The 16,662-nt window shown below is 37.9% G+C and overlaps 1 protein-coding gene across 1 annotated transcript in view; it reads left to right on the forward strand.

Annotated features, from left to right (window-relative positions):
- Window positions 1–16,662, forward strand: part of plcl5 (phospholipase C like 5) — a 71,831-nt gene that overhangs the window by 34,447 nt on the left and 20,722 nt on the right. Inside the window, exon 2 of the mRNA XM_051887512.1 lies at window positions 9,820–12,309. Within this exon, the coding sequence (XP_051743472.1) occupies window positions 9,820–12,309 (2,490 nt within the window). The remainder of the gene's footprint in view (window positions 1–9,819; window positions 12,310–16,662) is intronic.

Genomic DNA, 16,662 nt, shown 5'->3' on the forward strand with positions numbered 1-16,662 from the left:
CAGAGCTGCATGGTAAGCAGACGTGAGCTCTGTTTATCAAATACTGGTGGCTGGGATTTTTTTTTTTCCCACTTTAGAGTGGTGTTGTGAACTTTAGGACCTGTGAGAGTTCTATTGCTCCAACTCATATTGTGAAGTATGTGTGTCTTTGTTGTTCCATTGAATGGAAGGAAAATTGCTGCTGTTGACTCTGTAAACAAAGGCCCTTATTGTGAAGGACCTGTTCATTTAAATTATTAGTTTGCATGCTGTTTAAATCTGATGGTTAAACTTATTGTACAGTCATAGACATACAAGAATATGTGAATGTCTTTGAATGCTATATCTAGATCTGGAAAGCTGCTGAGGGTATCCTTGAATCATTAGTCCATGTTAACCCAGGTTCTCCTTCAGTTCGGCCTGCATATGTTGCTGTATGGAAACTGCGAAACTGAATTCAGGTCAGATAGACTTTGCGCTGTTTGTTCTCTTGTGTCGACCCCTTGGGAAACAAGGTGAGAAGAGTTGTTTCCGCTTCTGCAGAGGTACTTTACCAAGCATCCACTCCTCCTTCTCCCAAAGGAAGTAGCAAGTATACGTGCAGGGCTACCCAGCGTCCTACTTCCACAGGGTAGATGGCCTTGATATATGACCACAGTGCATTCTGGGTAATCAGCAGGTCACCTTTACTGTATGTGGATGCTGAGCGGTTTAAAGACAATTAACCCACATCCTGCATCTCCTTTAAGCAATCAAATGCTCCATTCAGACGTGTGTTCTGATGTGACTAAGATTCTTTATAATCTAATTTACTAAGTTTTAAAGTCTATAATACTAAAATGGAAATTATTTTAGACTTTGGTATAGAGATAAAATGATTTAATACATTTTTTTTTTTTTGTATAATCAATAAATGGTTAAAATCTGTTTTAGAAATAGCATCCAACATTACACCACTATGCTTTTAATAGGAAACTTAATATTTTGTGTTGCTTGCATAAATTATTGAACATTTTTACTCATATTCAATGCAATATTTGTCTCATAAAGCAGGTTGTTTACCTTCAGATTTAGTTATTGTGTCAAAAATCAGAAATAGAACAATACATAAAGTACATCATTTTAAATGCTTTTTTCCTCCAGCTTTAAATTCTGTTAATCAAAACAAGCTCTCTCACAATCCTGCTCAAACTTCAGACTTCTGGAGACATAATGTTCATGCAGAAATACTTCAGAATTTAAGAACAGTGCTTTCAAACTCTGTGGAACATCAGGTACAAAAGAATAGCAATATCAAACAGCGAGCGCACACGGCGCAATCAAGACAACAGAGTGCAGTGACAATTTACATAGTGCATCTGTCAAATCAGAGTCAAGTTGGGTTTATTCTTTGCTCTTCTGCCTAGAAAAGAAACCAAATACTGTAGCCTTTGCATTTTGGCAGCAAGACAAAGAAAAAGCCTTTTTTGCTTTGAGGCCTGAAGTTCTGGTCCATTGGAGCGTCAGGAGAGATCCAAAGGCTCAGAGGTGCTCAGTGGGCTGAGCAGCTTTATAGCAGTGCACCCGTGCTGGGTGTATTTATAGCAGTGTGTGGGTTATGCCATTGCAGGGGCGGCCCGCGTCACATGCCAGAGGAACCCTTACGTAGCAGAACCAAGCCAAGACTTCTGTGCTAAATAAAGAGATGCTTTCATATATTTCCACTCTTACAAACACAGAGATAAAGACTATCTCTGTCTCTCGCTCTCTCTATCTATTTATCTATAAATCACACATCTGGAAAGAGAGCATTTGAACATCTTTTAAAAAGCAGTGACACTGATTATTTAAATCAGTATTGATTAATTCTAAATAAAATAGTCATATTGACAAAAATTGTAAATTGATGAGGGTTTTCTACTCATACAGCGCTCAGCGTAAATGAGTACACCCCCTTTGAAAAGTAACATTTTAAACAATATCTTAATGAACACAAAAACAATTTCTAAAATGTTGACAAGACTACGTTTAATATAACATCTGTTTAACTTATAACATGAAAGTAAGGTTAATAATATAACTTAGAGAACAAAATTTTCAGTTTTACTCAAATTAGGGTGATGCAAAAATGAGTACACCCCACTGAAAGTCTCTGGAGCAAAGCTAAATTTTAGACTACAAATGTCTAATTTAACAAGAATTCAACCACAGGTAAGTCTAATTATTCATTACACAGGTGTCCAGCAGACAGTTGACTATAAAAGAGTGTTAAAACCCCTTCCCATTTCATGCTGTCAGCAATGGCACCACATGAAATATCACAAGACCTGAGAAAGAAAATAATTTCTGTATGGCATCGCAAAGGTGAGGAATACAAAGAAAAATGCATGGTGCCTACAGTGAAACATGGTGGTGGCAGTGTCCTTATGTGGGGCTGCATGAGTGCTGCTGGTGTCGGGGAGCTGCATTTCATTGATGGCATCATGAATTCACAGATGTACTGCTCTATACTGAAAGAGAAGATGCTACCATCACTCCGTGCCCTTGGTCGTCGTGCACTTTTCCAACATGACAATGATCCTAAACACATTTCTGAAGAAGAACAGGGTGAAAGTGATTTAGTGTCCAAGTATGGCTCCTGATCTGAACCCAATCGAACACCTGGGGAATGGGGAATTCCTATGGGAAAAGTTGAGCATCACTCTCCATCCAGCATCCAGTCTCTAAAAGAGGTCATTCTTGAAGAATGAAAAAGAAAGATGTTGCAAAATGTCGCCAGCTTGTTCTTTCCATGCCTAGAAGACTTGGTGCTGTCATTAAAAATCATGGAGGCGATACAAAGTACTAGATGTAGTAGTTTTTGTTGTGGGTGTACTCATTTTTGCATCACCCTAATTTGAGTAAAAATGAAAAATGTGTAGTCTAAGTTATATTATTAACCTTACTTTCATGTTATAAGTTAAACAGATGTTATATTAAACTTAGTCTTGTCAACATTTTGGAAATTGTTTTTGTGTTCATTGAGATATTGTTTAAAATGTTACTTTTCAAAGGGGGTGTACTCATTTATGCTGAGCACTGTATATGTGCTCACACACATAAGTGCATTAGAAGTACAGCAGAATTGGTTTGTCTGCCACCTGTCAGGTGCGGTGAGATGATATAAGAGGAGTTGAATAGCATCTGACTGACCTGTACAGCTGTTTTCCTCTAATCAGAAAGGATCTGCAGGTATAAGTGGAGAATGAGTTATAAATTGTACATTCTGCAGGATATTAGTCTTATGTACGTAGTATAATGCTGTATAATTGTATAATGCTGTTATACAGTATATAATTTACTGATAGTAATAATCGATCTCTCTATCTTGAAATATAAATAGTTTTGTTTTTATGTATTTACTGCTGCCACTGTCGCCTTTTGGCTTGCTTAGTTGGGGACACTTAATATTACTTAATATTACTTGGGAACACTTAATATTCAACAATGTTTTTGATCTGCCTGCATCGACACCATTCTATGCCAACTAAACTGAGCTGGATGATGACATCACTGTCTTCTCCAGAGCCGATGTATAGATGAATTAACTAAATGAATAACTAGATTTTTACAAATGAATGAATCAATACTGAATTTACTTAAGCTGGACAATGACACTATTTTCTTCTAGAGCTGCTGTGCAGCCAAAATTATTTTCCTATTATCACTGTAAAGCTACTTTGACAATCTGCATTGTGAAAAGCGCTACATAAATAAAGGTGACTTGACTTGACTAAAAAAAAACTTGGTCTTAGCTGGTGTAAGCTGGTTCTTCCAGTCTGATAGCTGAAAAGTGCTCGAAACCCCTCTAAAACCAGCCCTACCAAGCTGTGAGATTTTTTTTTTTTTTTAAACAGTTGTTAATAAGAAATATGTATTGAACACAGGATAATAAATGAACATTTTTAGTGCTTGACATCAATTCCATTCCCTCTCTTTATCTCCCACTGTGTTCTCTCTTTCACTCACTCTAGCTCTCTGTTCCCCTCTTTCTTTCAGTCGGTCGGTCTGCAGTCTGGGATTGTGTTTCATTTCCTCAGTCTGTAATTTTACCAGAGTGAGTTTGCTAAAACTGGCTCTCTTACATTTTTAACATACACGGAAACTTGAGAACACAATGTGCGGTCACACGCACATAAAAAGGAAATGTTTAATTCATACTACTAAACACAATTACAAATAATTACTGTGTGTCTTTGTAGTACTGTATATTACAACAAGGAAAGTTCACATATGCATGTGCTTTAATAAATGTCTGATAGATCAAGTGGTCTGTGTGCACGCAGCAAGTATTGGCATATTGCTTTTACAAAATGACAGCAACAGCAATATGATGAAATATATCAGTGTTCTTCAAAAGAAATGGTGACATTTATGTTGTTGCCAAGAAACAAAAATCTGGCACATTTCCCAGGTGAAAAAAAAGTGCACTTCCATAATGTACTTAAAGTGCTCTATTTTTGCATACTAATTTTGTACTTAATATACTAAAAATTCTTTAGTACTTAAGATAATCTTAAGAACATCTAAGTGTACTCAACTGTGCTATTTTGAGACACCATGAATATGAACTACAATGTGCTTTTAACATACTATCTCCGTATTAAAAAAATTTATTTAGTTACCACTTGTAGTTTTACACTGTATGAAAGATGGGTTAAAGTGTGCTACAAGTGGTAACTAAATACATTTTTTAAATACAGAGATAGTATGTCAAAAGCACATTGTAGTTCATATTCATGGTGTCTCAAAATAGCACAGTTGAGTTCACTTATATGTCCTTAAGAATCCTTTAAGAAGTACTCATTTTAATTTTTTTTTTTTATGTACAAAATTAGTGCGTGAAAATAGAGCACTTTAAGTACTTTATGGAAGTGTACTTTTTTTTCACCTGGGTTCAATTTAATGATTTTAGCCCAGTTAAAATTTAGAGTCAAAACCATATGTTTTATATGCATATATGTTGGAAAACTGCTTTTTAAAAGTAAAGTTTTAGTATAGCTTTGCTGTAGCTCAAACATAATGACATTAAGAATACAAAGGTCATGGGTTTGATTCCCAGAAAATGCATGAACTGATAAAGATGCATACCTTGAATGCACTTTGGATAAAAATATCTGCCAAATGCATAAATGCATTATGCAATATAAATGTCAGGTCAAACCCCATACCATTACAGCTTTGGCTTTCAGAAGTGACACATTCTCTGTAAAGCAAACCCACGCGCTGAGACCATGCTTAGATCCATTTACACAGACCAGACCAGTCATTTGCCTCCTGAGGAGTGATTGCATTATAATGCATATGAGTTCAGACCTTCTGACCAATCAGAAGAATCCAATATATAGTACTGAATTTGGGACCTGGTTGATCGTCTCTAACAAGCTTTCACTTATACCAGTTGTCTGAGGAATGACCTCTCATAAGTGTCTGATTGACTAAAGCATAACATAAGCATATTCTGTGAAGGTAATTACTGATTCAGAACAGGTGCTCAGTTTATTATGTGTTAATTAACTTAATTCTAATGTATTACAGAATGCACAACTAATTAAAGCACTGCTAAACTGAATGGTTAAGTGTTTTTTACTTAATTGGCCATTGAAAGAGAAATTTCACAGAATGTTGTGGGGAAAACAATCACAGGTATGTTCTAGTTATATCGGCTGTCTAAACAAAACATGTCAGTGAAACATTTGCATCTAATGGAGGAAAATAGGAGAGAGAGGAAAAAGAGTGTAAATACACCACGTTGAGAGACAGAGACCTGTTAAAAGATTTATATTATGGGTTAGATGAGTAATATGCATTACCTATACCTCCGCAGAAACCTTGACTGCAACCTGCATTGCAGTTGACAGAGAAAAATCACACTCACACTCTCACACACACACAAAGACCGACTGATTTACAGGCACTGAGACGTGTAGCACATACTGACTGCACGCCGTACACATACATTAATGCTCGTACACATGCAGTTGAGCTGGTATGACCAGTGAAGTATTACAGATGGCACTCTAATTGGTCCCTTTGGAGTAGATGCATGCCCAAGCTGGAAAAATATAAAAATAATCACAGAGTGCACAGCAGATAACACCAAGGAGACCCTTCCTGTTCTCTTCAACATACACATGCATGTATGCTTAGTTCTGTGAACATTCACTGTTATGTGAATGTGTTTTAATAGTTTTTAATGTTTTTCAGTCTGAGCAGTTCCTACGCAGGGGTCAACAGTTATATGAAGTCTCCTGATTTTTGCTGTTGTGACAGTATATGCATGTTTTTTTCTTGTAACATTACCAATATCATTTCAAATCGCAGACATCAGAATCACTTATGCTTTCATGTATGCTTTTTTTTTAAACAACATGATAAATTAACCTCTTTGAACTTCATCGTAATATGTGTCCTTTGCTGTGATTTGAATCAAATGCACAAAGTAATACCATTTGTTGTCTATTTTTTAATCATCTGCAGTGTTCATGAAAAACTCTTTAAATAAAGTAATTAGCCTTCTTAGCAAATGTCTATGTTTGTTTGTTATAGGGTTTTGAGCCACATCACGACTCGCTGATTGAAAATAAGTGTTTATTTAGCATGAACAGCTCAATGCTCATGTTAAAGGGTTAGCTCGCCTAAAAATGAATTACTCATCCTCATGTCGTTCCAAACCCGTAAGACTTTTGTTCATCTTTGGAACAGAAATGAAGATCTTTTTATTGAAATCTGAGAGGTTTCTGTGCCTCCATAGAGATCCAATGCAGCTACAACTTTCAAGGTCCAGAAAGGTAGTAAAGACATCATTAAAGTACCCCACTGGTTTAACCTCAGTTTTATGAAACGACGCAAGTACTTTGTTTGTGTGAAAAAAAAACAATTTACCACATCATTGTACCCAGTTTTTGAAAAAAGAGTTTTATTGCATTCATAGAGCGAACATTTCACTGATTGTGTACAGTTTAACGGAAGTTACACCCATAATTCGTGCAAAGCGTCATGGGTCATAGAAAAGGGGTGGATAGACACATATTAGAAGGAACAGACTATTTGATAAGGATATGTTTGTGTATTCCTTTAGCAGACACACAGACAGGATGACACTTGGACTAGTGCAAATAGCTGTGAGTGAAGACAGTCCTGCACCTTCTCATGTCTCGTATGTTTGTGTTTGTGTAGCGACGTATGTTCTGTTTTAAATGTCCTTTTAAATGACAGAGATCAGGGCACAATCATTCTCTGTCAACTTGGTGGACTCTGACCCTTAACCTCGCTGTCTTTTTCTCTCAGTTACTCCTCATCCCATGGAGATCCATTCAAACATGCACTGACATTGTCATTCTCGCTCAGGAGCAGTCTGAATACAGACACCCTTCAGCAGTTCAGTGCAAACACGGCTGTGTTATGAAACAAGGCTAACTTGCGGATGACCCTCATGGATCTGCTCCCAGTAACATGCACATGGCTTGGTGAAATGACTTCCTGTGCAGCGATGCCCAAATAATCCAAGTGCCCAAATAAGCTTAGAATTTTCCAGGAAATGAAATACAACCCTCAGCCTTGCTACTTGGTAGTTGCCTGGCCTTTATTTTGCTAATATCATCCGGTTTCTAGCACAATACATCACAAGCCTGTTTGAAAGTAAATAGTAAATACACACACATTACTTGAAGTGTTCGATGTTGAAATCATTTGACTGTTTCGGGTATGTGTTTGTTTGAGAATTTCAACCATTTCAGCCTGACAGAGCAACATTCATTTAACCAATAGTGGGAGTTTGGGATGAGACTGTCTTTTTTAAATATAAAATATAAATATATAAAATATAATGTTGCAAATCACATCTGTGCAAAACGTGCTTCATTTTGAAATGGACACCATTGAAAGAAATGATAACTTGCTGTTCAGTTAGTGAGTCAGATGTTGATTTAGTAGCCACTCTGACTGATTCAGTGAGTTGATTCAGTGAAGGATTTGTCGTGTTGGACTTCATGCAGCACTGCACTGACTGATCTGTGTATGACATCAAAGTACTGTGAGAACGATTAGAAAGCATGACATCTGCTTTCAAATCGCTCTCACGGTGCTTGATGTCATACACCTATCAGTCTGCGCAGCGCCGCACAAAGTCCAACACACCTTACTTATTTTTTTGAACAATTCATTAAAATAATCAATTTATAAGAATCATTAGTTCATGACTATTTGTTGCACAGTATGTATTGACTAAATTGGCTCATGAGAGTCATTTGTTTGTTAATTAATAATAATAATAATTATAATAAGAACTCAATAGAAAGTCATTTTCTTGCCAACATTTTTTTTTTTATCTCATTCATTCACGATCACAGCCTAGCCTACACCTAGCCTAAACAGTGTAGTATGACATTGTGCATGCTTTTGTATATGTGTGTCTAGCGTATGTGAAGCTCAGCTTCATCAGAGGTGGGTAGATGTGAAAGGAGCTTAATATGGTTTTGATCCGGCTGAAGATTTCCCTGGTAATTTCCCTGTGCTTTGACTTGGAAAGACTCCAGAGCAGGAGTTCAAATTTAAATCAAGTAATCAGATCTGTTTTGATGTTTCCTTTCCATATTCATATCTCTAATCTTCTGTGTATGCATGCTGTTTTTGCTGGTTTGAGATTGGTAGTGTCTAGATGTGTTAGCTTTATCTTCTACAAAGAAACTTAGATATTTTTGTATTGCTGAAGAGGGCAACCTTTGACTTTACTCTATTTCTTTCTTTTATGTGCCTTAAAGCATGTATGTGTAGGTGTAACTGTTTTCCTAAAAAAGGGCACCCAATGGGTGTTATAGGAGGCTATATGTTAAAAGCTTGATTTAAGTCTCTTATCTGCCATTGACTGCTCTTTCCTGTCTGTTTTATATTGATTACTGTGTGATAGATTACATTGGCCTGTGGTAAAATGGGTACTTTAGATTTCTAGCTGAGGTAGGTGTAGATAGCATTTAATGTTAGTTTCCTTATATTTATTCCAGGCCACAGCTTTCCTTCCTTTTTTAGTTTGTTACTTTTTACTTTTGTTTTGTTTTTGTTTTTTTGTTTTTTTACCTCTGTTTACTTTATTTGCCCTAATGTATATTTGTAAATTTGTTTTGTTTTTTCGTTCTTTTTTTGTTTTTGTTCATTTTATTGCCTATTGACTTCCCCCTTACGGATTAGGACTGTCTATATCTATATCTTTCCTAGAAAAGATAACATGTGTGATTGCCAAGCTCCTTGCAAAGGGTTGTCACAATCCCAATATTTTAGTAAAGTCGATACCAGTGATATTTTCTGATACTCATTATCAGTATATTAATACCACAGTGATATTCAGTATTCAACCAATGTGACATTAATGTTATAATGTGATGAATGACATGCTTGTTTATTCTAATTAATGAAATTTAAATAAATATCAATAAATTCAATTACAACAATATGTATTTTTCAGTTAAGTAAACGTTACATCCTGTTCAATTCTAGTAATTATTCAATTATTCAGTCAGTAAAAAAGACAAACAAAAGGAGCTGTGATTAGTTTTATTTTTTCTAGTCAATACTTGATTATGTATTGGTATGTAGGGACTCTATGGAGAGGTATATTTTGTTGAGTAATAATTTATTGAAAGTTACTGTTTCATTATTATGTTATTATAAAATAATTCCTGCTCTTTTCACCTTTGTCCCCAGCATTATAAAACTCTATCATGTTCTGTTGTCTTGATAATATAAGAAACCATTATATGTAATGTTTCATTTTTAGATTGTCTGTTTCAGCTATACTTACCAGGCTTCTTTGTGCTCTTTCTGCAGGATGGTTCAAAGCAGAGGCAGGCAAGGAAGAAGACTGTCTCATTCAGCTCCATGCCAAGTGACCGCAAGATGAACAGCACGGCTGCCTGCATGGCCTTCATGATGGAAGGCTGTGAGATGAAAAAAGTTCGCTCCAATTCTCGCATGTACAATCGTTACTTCCTATTGGACCCTGACATGCGCTGGCTCCGCTGGGAACCATCAAAGAAAGACTCCGAGAAAGCCAAGCTTGAGATCAAGAGCATCAAAGAAGTTCGGTTGGGAAAGAAAACACCCGTCCTACGCAGCAACGGCCTTTCGGATCAGTTCCCGGATGAGTGTGCTTTCTCAATTATATATGGAGACAACTATGAGTCTTTGGATCTGGTCGCAAGCACGGCAGAAGTGGTTAGCACCTGGGTGATGGGACTGCGGTACCTGGTCTCATATGGGCGGCACATGGTGGGCGTAGTCGAACCCAATCAACCTAGTGTAAGAACATCCTGGATTGGGTCAGTGTTCGAGCTAGCTGATCCACAAAGGCAAGGACACATTGACCTATTCCGGGCCACCCAAATCATCAAGGGTCTCAATCCTGGCATGAGGGAGTCTCGCATTGAACTGAAGTTCAAAGAGCTACAAAAGGCCAAGGACTGCTATGGGGAAGGCATTGATTTAGACACTTTTGTAGAAGCCTACTGTGAACTGTGCACACGTCCTGAGATCTTTTTCTTGCTGGTTCAGTTCTCCAGCAACAAAGAGTACCTGGACTCCAAAGACTTGATGCTCTTTGTGGAGGTGGAGCAGGGAGTGGAGGGAGTCACAGAGGAAATGTGTCGAGAGATTGTGCACAAGTACGAACCCTCTGCTGAAGGACGTAACAATGGTTACTTGTCCATAGATGGCTTCACACACTACCTCCTGTCATCCGAGTGCCACATTTTTGACCCGCAGCACAAGCATGTTTGTCAGGATATGACGCAGCCCCTTTCACACTACTACATCAACTCTTCCCACAACGCCTCACTTTTGGAAGATCACTATTGGGGCTCATCGGACCTCAGCAGCTACATTAGGGCGCTACGCATGGGTTGTCGAAGCATAGAGGTTGTAGTCTGGGATGGCCCTGACTGTGAGCCCGTAGTCTATGTTGGTAGCTCTGTTGCATCCCAGCTGGCCTTCTGTAAAGTTCTAGATGTCATTAACCAGTATGCCTTCGAGGGTTCAGAGTATCCACTAATCCTCTGTCTTGTCACACACTGCAGTGTCCCCCAGCAGAGGGTCATGGCTCAACACCTGAAGAAGATTCTTGGGGACAAACTGCACATTGAGCCTCCTAATATGGAGGACCATTACTTGCCCTCCCCTGAGAAACTCAAGGGAAAGATACTCATAAAAGGGAAGCGCCTGCCTACAGACTCTCACGAGTCTGAAGGGGAGGTCACGGATGAAGAAGAAGGCTTTGAGATGTCCAGGAGAATGATGGGTGTAGATGACAAGGACCAGCTCAACGGGATTGGCTGCAAACGATTACGACTCTGCAAAGAACTTTCTGACCTGGTCACCCTCTGCAAGTCTGTGCAGTTTCGTGACTTTGAGACGTCGAAACGGGAACAGAGGTATTGGGAGATTTGCTCCTTTAATGAGGTTGATGCCAACCACTTTGCCAATGAGTTTCCTGAGGACTTTGTCTCTTACAATAAGCGATTTCTGTCACGGGTATACCCAACGCCCATGCGCATTGATGCTAGCAACATGAATCCACAGGACTTCTGGAAGTGTGGTTGTCAAATTGTGGCAATGAATTACCAGACTCCAGGTTTGATGATGGATTTGAACCTTGGCTGGTTTAGGCAAAACGGCAACTGTGGCTATGTCCTGCGTCCAGCAATAATGCGTGAGGAGGTGTCGTATTTCAGTGCCAATGCTCGTGACTCGCTTCCTGGAGTCTCAGCCCAGCTCCTCCACATCAAGGTGATCAGTGGTCAAAACCTACCAAAGCCTCGAGGCTCTGCTGCTAAAGGCGACGTGGTAGAGCCATACATCTATGTGGAGATCCATGGAATTCCTGCAGACTGCACAGAACAACGCACAAAAACTGTCTCGCAAAATGGTGACAATCCGATTTTTGACGAAAGCTTTGAGTTCCAGATCAACCTTCCCGAACTGGCTGCTTTGCGTTTTGTTGTCCTTGATGATGACTACATTGGCGATGAATTTATTGGCCAGTACACCATTCCTTTTGAGTGCCTGCTTCCTGGCTACCGGCACGTACCATTGCAGTCGCTTACAGGGGAGTTTTTGCCTAACACCACATTGTTTGTTCATGTTGCCATTACAAACCGGCGAGGTGGGGGTAAGGCCCATAAGCGGGGTCTCTCTGTGAGAAAGGGCCGCAAAACAAGGGAATACACCTCTACTAAGACCACAGGGATCAAAGTAGTAGATGAGCTCTTCAGGGCATCGACCCAGCCACTACGGGAAGCAACAGACCTACGGGAAAACGTACAGGTAGGGTCTTTTCACGTTCAACATTTTTAAGATTTGGTTGTTGAGTCTGTTTGCTCTGAATCTCGAGTCTTTTGAGAAATTAATGTTCTGACAGCAAGCATTGATATTGATATACAAGTATTAATGATATTTGTATAGCTTCAGTAATCAGGAGTAATCAATAATAGTAGTGACTGTGCAGATTGTAGATTTTTTGGTTAAATAAACCAAAAAATAAATGTTGTGTCAAAGCACAAAATATATTTGGTATGAAAAGTGAAATGTGCTTGCAATGCCATGTGGAAAAAATTAAAAATTCCTTCACTGAGGAATGGCATCAGCTGCCACTTTTAGTATTGAAATCTGCCTTGGCCCTAGAGGCAGTTCAAGGGAGGTAAAGGGGATGTAACAAGGATTATGACAACACAGTATTGAAAACACATGCCTAAAATTACCTGTGAAGTCAGGGACAGGTAGAAAGTGAGAGAGTTAATGATGCAAGAAAGATCTAGAGTGGAAGTTTTGTTGTTGCGCTCATTAGTAATGCCCTTAAAACTGATACCTGGGTTTCGTTTCTAAAGATGTTTTTTTACATCTTTCACAAAATGTGTTTTTATAGATGAGAGAACTCAGAGAGATTACATATGTTTCTCAAATTCTAGAATATTAATCATGCTTTGTCACTGAATACTAGTGGAGGAGTAAAATTGCATGGTTATAAAGGCAATACATCATTCCAGTTCATGTCATGAAAGATTGGGTGCGAGATGCAAATAATATTGATTTCAAATGACTTTTGCTCAGCAGATTTAACATGCTGTCCTCTAGCGCATGGTCCTAATTTAAGAAGACTAAAACCTCAAAGGACATCCCATTAGATGATTAGAGACAGTAAACATATGGCTGTCCTCTTCTCTTGAGCTGTCCTTCTGCTCTGGGTCTCTCCCTTTGTCTTTAAATGTGTGCACGTATGTGTATAATTGTGTTATTTCATTTGCCAGAATGCCTTTCTGTTGTTCCTATGTCATAGATCTGTGTTTTTGCATACTCTCATTTTCTTGCATTGTCCATTTCTCTGGTGTTCACACAGCTGACCTAGTTTTTTATATTAAAATATGTTTCTAGTCATTTACTTGGTGTAATTAAAGCTTACATTACATTTATTCATTTGGCAGATGCTTTTATCCAAAGCTACTTATTTAATGTGTCCATAATATCAGTTCTTGCATTCACTGACCTCATTCAAACTGACCTTAAGACATTGCTAGCGCCATGCTCTACTGTATGAGCTGCAGCCGATATTGGATTTCCATTTGTTTAATTACAAATTTATTTAAAACTTTTTTAAGAAAGCCAGAATTTAGCCTACTAAAAGTCACTGTGCAATTCAAACAGTGAATCCGTTTCCTATTAGCCTGTTTCTCCACTGATTACTAATTGGAGAAACTGATGCGTGTCCACTAAAAAGGAGAGGGGAGGGGGGTGTACAGGAAAACACTCCTTTCATGCTCAAGTGTGCAAACAGTTAAAGGAAACACATTGAACAACACCGGTAACACACTGCCGAATGTGTATAGGTTTTAACGCTGCTATAAAGAATTCATGTGTTGTGTAACACTTTTTTTCGTCCTGCTGTATCTTGGAATAAAATCAGGGAAGATGAGGGCAGAGCACCAGTATCAAGTGCCAAGTGATCCTGTTCTTGGCAGGATGTTATTCTGCTCAGTCACTTTTCTCAATCACTATTCTTCTCAATCACAAAACATCAAGCTGTCCGCTGCTTAGTTTTTCTCCTCCATGTCTCTCTCATACACTTAAACAGCATGGTCTTCATGGTCTCCATAGTGTCATAGCAATCCCACAGGAAGCGCTGTTTGTGTAGAATGATCTGTCACTTCTGTGAATCGCTCTCCCTCACACTAATGAAATAACAACTTCAGCACAGACTCGCATAGACCAATGTGAATATGCAGATGATTAGATTATGCTTCTCTGGTATGGATACTTTTACGTACAGCACATCTTGAACTATTTTAGTCTCACAAAGCCATTTTTAATTGTGGTTTGCGTGTCAGTTTTAAATTGGATGCTATCGGTCTATCATGAGAAAGTAATCTTTCAATACAGACAAAAAAAATCCCTGATCAGGCTTGAATTGCAACCATATTGAAGCCTGATCTAAATCTGCTTTGCTTTAAATATGGAAGTATTGGCGTGCACATCGCTCAGTGTTTACTATGCACACTGTCATGAGTCAGCACTTTTTGCTTGCATAACATCCTGTCTAAAGTTAACGTGTCTGCGCTAGACTGAGCTTTATAATTGTGTCTAAATCACAGAGCCAGTAAGTGGATGAATTAGACTTGTGCTTCTGCAGCATTTAATGGGTAAATATGAGTATTTCATGGCCATGGAGCGACAGATTTATGCCACAATGACAATAATAAATCACAGCTGTGGTTAGCACGAGAACTTTAAGATCATCAGTGGAGTTTCATGATAATGTACTTCTGCTTTAAATAGGAAAATGTTGCTCAAATGTTTCTTTTTATAGCCCTGAAGATAGATGAAGTTGTTGTTTGTTTCATTGTAGCATCAACTTAGGATTTTCTAAATTCTAAACTCATGTGATTTTCTTTCTTTCATGGAATATCAGCTGATTCATTGAAAGGATCTGACTCAAAAAAACAATTTGTTCATTAATCAGACATTACTAATTCTCTTGAACATGCCAAGGAGAGCAAAATTCAAAATGTTCTGTGGACTCATGGACTTCTTTTATGATGCTTTGATGTTTTGTTTTGTTTTTATGTTAAAAGCTCCAGTCCCTATTTATTTCAATTTACAGTCTTTTTTTATTATTTTACCTGTCCAAAAAAATGTATTAATCTCATGATTTCTGACCAGTGTTTAAAAAGTGAAATATTGACAAAACTTATTAATGTATTTGGTTGTTTATTTGTTTATTCTCTTATTTTAAAATTTAAAATTTCACTTTAAATTATTATTATTATTTTTTTTTTTTTTTTCATTGTTTTCCCCTAGCACCCCCTTGTGGCCCCAGTTTAAAACCCCTGTTCAAGATTACTCCTTTTGTGTTACATAAAAGAAAGTCATCTGAGGGAAAAGTAAATTAATGTACTTACATTCACTTACAGTACATTCAAATTTGCACAATTTACATTCTCAATAGATCTTTTTGGGAATTTTTTTTTTTTTTTTTTCTGTATTGGCTCACGTAGTAATTCAAATTCCACTTAATCCAAAAGATTTTTCATGTTCTCAATTACTTACAGGCTTGTACAATTACAATTTTCACTCAGATCTATAATCACGATAGCCTGTTTTTACATTATATTTTTGATCCATTTTCACATTATAGCTCAGCTAGTGTGACCCAGATCCCCCCACTCTTCCTGACCCATGCAAACACAAACACCCTTGTTTTCACAAACACAGGACGAAGTGTCTGGAACACATTATCCGAGCGTTTGCCGGAAGCGGCTCTTTCCCGCGCTCTCCTGGCCTGAGCCACGCTATTTGTGTGAGAATTCAATTGTGGAATTTGGATAATGCAGTAAAGAGTTCATTAAACTGAAAATAACAAAAATGAATGATAAATGGAGGGAAAAAATAGTGCATTAGACAGATAGAGGAGCTCTTCTTGTGTATATGTGTGGGTGGGTGTGTGAGACCGCTGATGGCTCTCTTATATGAACAAATTGTCCAAATCTCTTCGTAAACACCTATGTTTAAACACTCCACTTATTTCCCTTACACACAAGCATCTGTCTTAGTTAAAAAACATTTGTCATTTTGCTGCCCAAGGTAGTAGGTAGGTGGGTGTGTGTGAGCATGTTTTGGTATTCCTGTGGGGAGCTTTTTTCTGAAAATGTCCCAAGAGAATAGCCAATCCTGTTGAAAGTCTTACAAGGGTCATTTCCAAAGGGAAGACAGATTAATAAATGTGCTAAATATAAATTCTCGTGTGTGAAAGAGTGTGTGACTGCATGTGTCTGGAAATGGTTGTCGGCTTCACAAATGCTATCATGAGACCAAAAGAATATTGTTAAAGGGTGAGTTCCCCAAAAAATGAAACATCTGTCATCATTTACTCACCCTCATGTTGTTTCAAACCTGTATGACTTTCTTTCCTCTGTGGAACAAAAAGTAAGATATTTTAAAGAGACGTTTTTGTCCATACATTGGGGTCTAATGTTGTTTGAACAGTTTTCAAAATATCTTCTTTTGTGTCCCACAGAACATCATCTTTTGTGTACTTTACTTTTACAGTTGATAAATAGACAGCTCTGATGTGCACTCTGATGGTGTTTCTCTAATTATCAAGTTTGTAGCATACTGTACATGTAGACG

The sequence above is a fragment of the Ctenopharyngodon idella genome, chromosome 3, assembly GCF_019924925.1.
Source record: "Ctenopharyngodon idella isolate HZGC_01 chromosome 3, HZGC01, whole genome shotgun sequence".
NCBI lineage: Eukaryota > Metazoa > Chordata > Actinopteri > Cypriniformes > Xenocyprididae > Ctenopharyngodon > Ctenopharyngodon idella.